This window comes from Pundamilia nyererei, unplaced genomic scaffold (genome assembly GCF_000239375.1).
Source record: "Pundamilia nyererei isolate P.nyererei 1_Seehausen unplaced genomic scaffold, PunNye1.0 scaffold00074, whole genome shotgun sequence".
In the NCBI taxonomy this organism is placed as follows: Eukaryota; Metazoa; Chordata; class Actinopteri; order Cichliformes; family Cichlidae; genus Pundamilia; species Pundamilia nyererei.
The window spans coordinates 688,977-690,334 of NW_005187475.1; the positions used below are offsets into that span (position 1 = coordinate 688,977).

At 54.8% G+C, this 1,358-nt stretch overlaps 1 protein-coding gene across 2 annotated transcripts in view; it reads left to right on the forward strand.

Annotated features, from left to right (window-relative positions):
* The first annotated feature begins 362 nt into the window (after window positions 1–362).
* trim67 (tripartite motif containing 67) overlaps window positions 363–1,358 on the forward strand; it is a 54,986-nt gene continuing 53,990 nt past the window's right edge. For both annotated transcript variants that reach the window (XM_013911902.1, XM_013911903.1), the window contains exon 1: window positions 363–1,212. In XM_013911902.1, the coding sequence (XP_013767356.1) occupies window positions 415–1,212 (798 nt within the window). In that variant the 5' untranslated portion in view covers window positions 363–414. The remainder of the gene's footprint in view (window positions 1,213–1,358) is intronic.

The window sequence follows — 1,358 nt, forward strand, 5'->3', positions numbered from 1 at the left end:
AAAGAAAGAAAGAAAGAAAGAAAGAAAGAAAGAAAGAAAGACTACAAAATTGCAGGGATTGAATCAAATTCTTCTTCTTATCATTTTCTATCTAGTAATCTTAGAAAATAAACCAATGTTGTTGACAAAATTAAGAAGAAAGAAGTGAATTACATAACTGAAGCGTTAGCTTAAATATGTCAAATCAAAGTAATTTGAGAAAAGGAGCAGAGATCCTCTTTACCAACCATAATAATCTAAAATATGTGGCGTTTCAAATCCTCCAAATTAGCTCGATCAGTCAACCCAGATCACAATCTCCGCCCCTCTTTACGCATGCGCAAAGTAGTGTGGGGAGCTGTCCAGTCACTCGGTGCTGGAGCGTTCTCGGAGAAGCAGCTTCCCCTCTCCGGTCCACCGACACAGACGGGAGCGATGGAGGAAGAGTTGAAATGCCCCGTTTGCGGGTCTCTCTTCAAGGACCCCATCCTGCTTCCGTGTTCCCACAACGTCTGCCTGGGATGCGCTCGGAACATCACCGTCCAGACCCCGGAGGGGGAGACCCCGGTGCAGAGCCGAGCCTCGGGCAGCTCTGACTACGACTACCTGGACATGGACAAGATGAGTCTGTACAGCGAGACGGACAGCGGATACGGCTCCTACACGCCGTGCCAGCTCAAGTCTCCAAACGGGGTGCGGGTGTTTCCGCCTGCGATCCCCCACCGACAGTGCACACTCACCTGTCCGCTGTGCCACCGGAGCGTCTCTCTGGACGAGCGGGGGCTCCGGGGTTTCCCTCGGAACCGGCTGCTGGAGGCCATCGTGGCGCGGTACCAACAGACCCGCGGCGCCTCCTCCTCATCTTCCAACGCCGTGAAGTGCCAGCTGTGCGACCGCAACCCAGTGGACGCGGCGGTGATGTGCGAGCAGTGCGACGTCTACTACTGCAACGCCTGCCAGCAGCGATGCCACCCGTCCCGCGGTCCCCTCGCCAAGCACCGACTGGTGCCGCCGCCAAACAAGGCGGCAGGAGCGGGGGCTAGCGGAGGCGGCGGTGGTCAGCAGCCGCCCGCCACCGCGCGGAAACCGGCGACGTGCGTGGATCACGAAGCGGAAAACTTCAGTATGTACTGCAGCAGCTGCAAGGCTCCCGTGTGCATGAAGTGTCTGGAGGAGGGAAAACACGCCAAGCACGACGTCAAACCGCTGGCCGTGATGTGGAAGCAACACAAAGTGAGTGGACACGCACTCAAAACATCCACAGAGTCAAGGCCGTAAGGTTCTGTTAGTGCGCTCATACTAATAATTAGACTATTGAATCCCAAAGAGCTGATTCATTACTCTCTCTCTCTCTCTCTCTCTCTCTCTCTCTCTCTCTC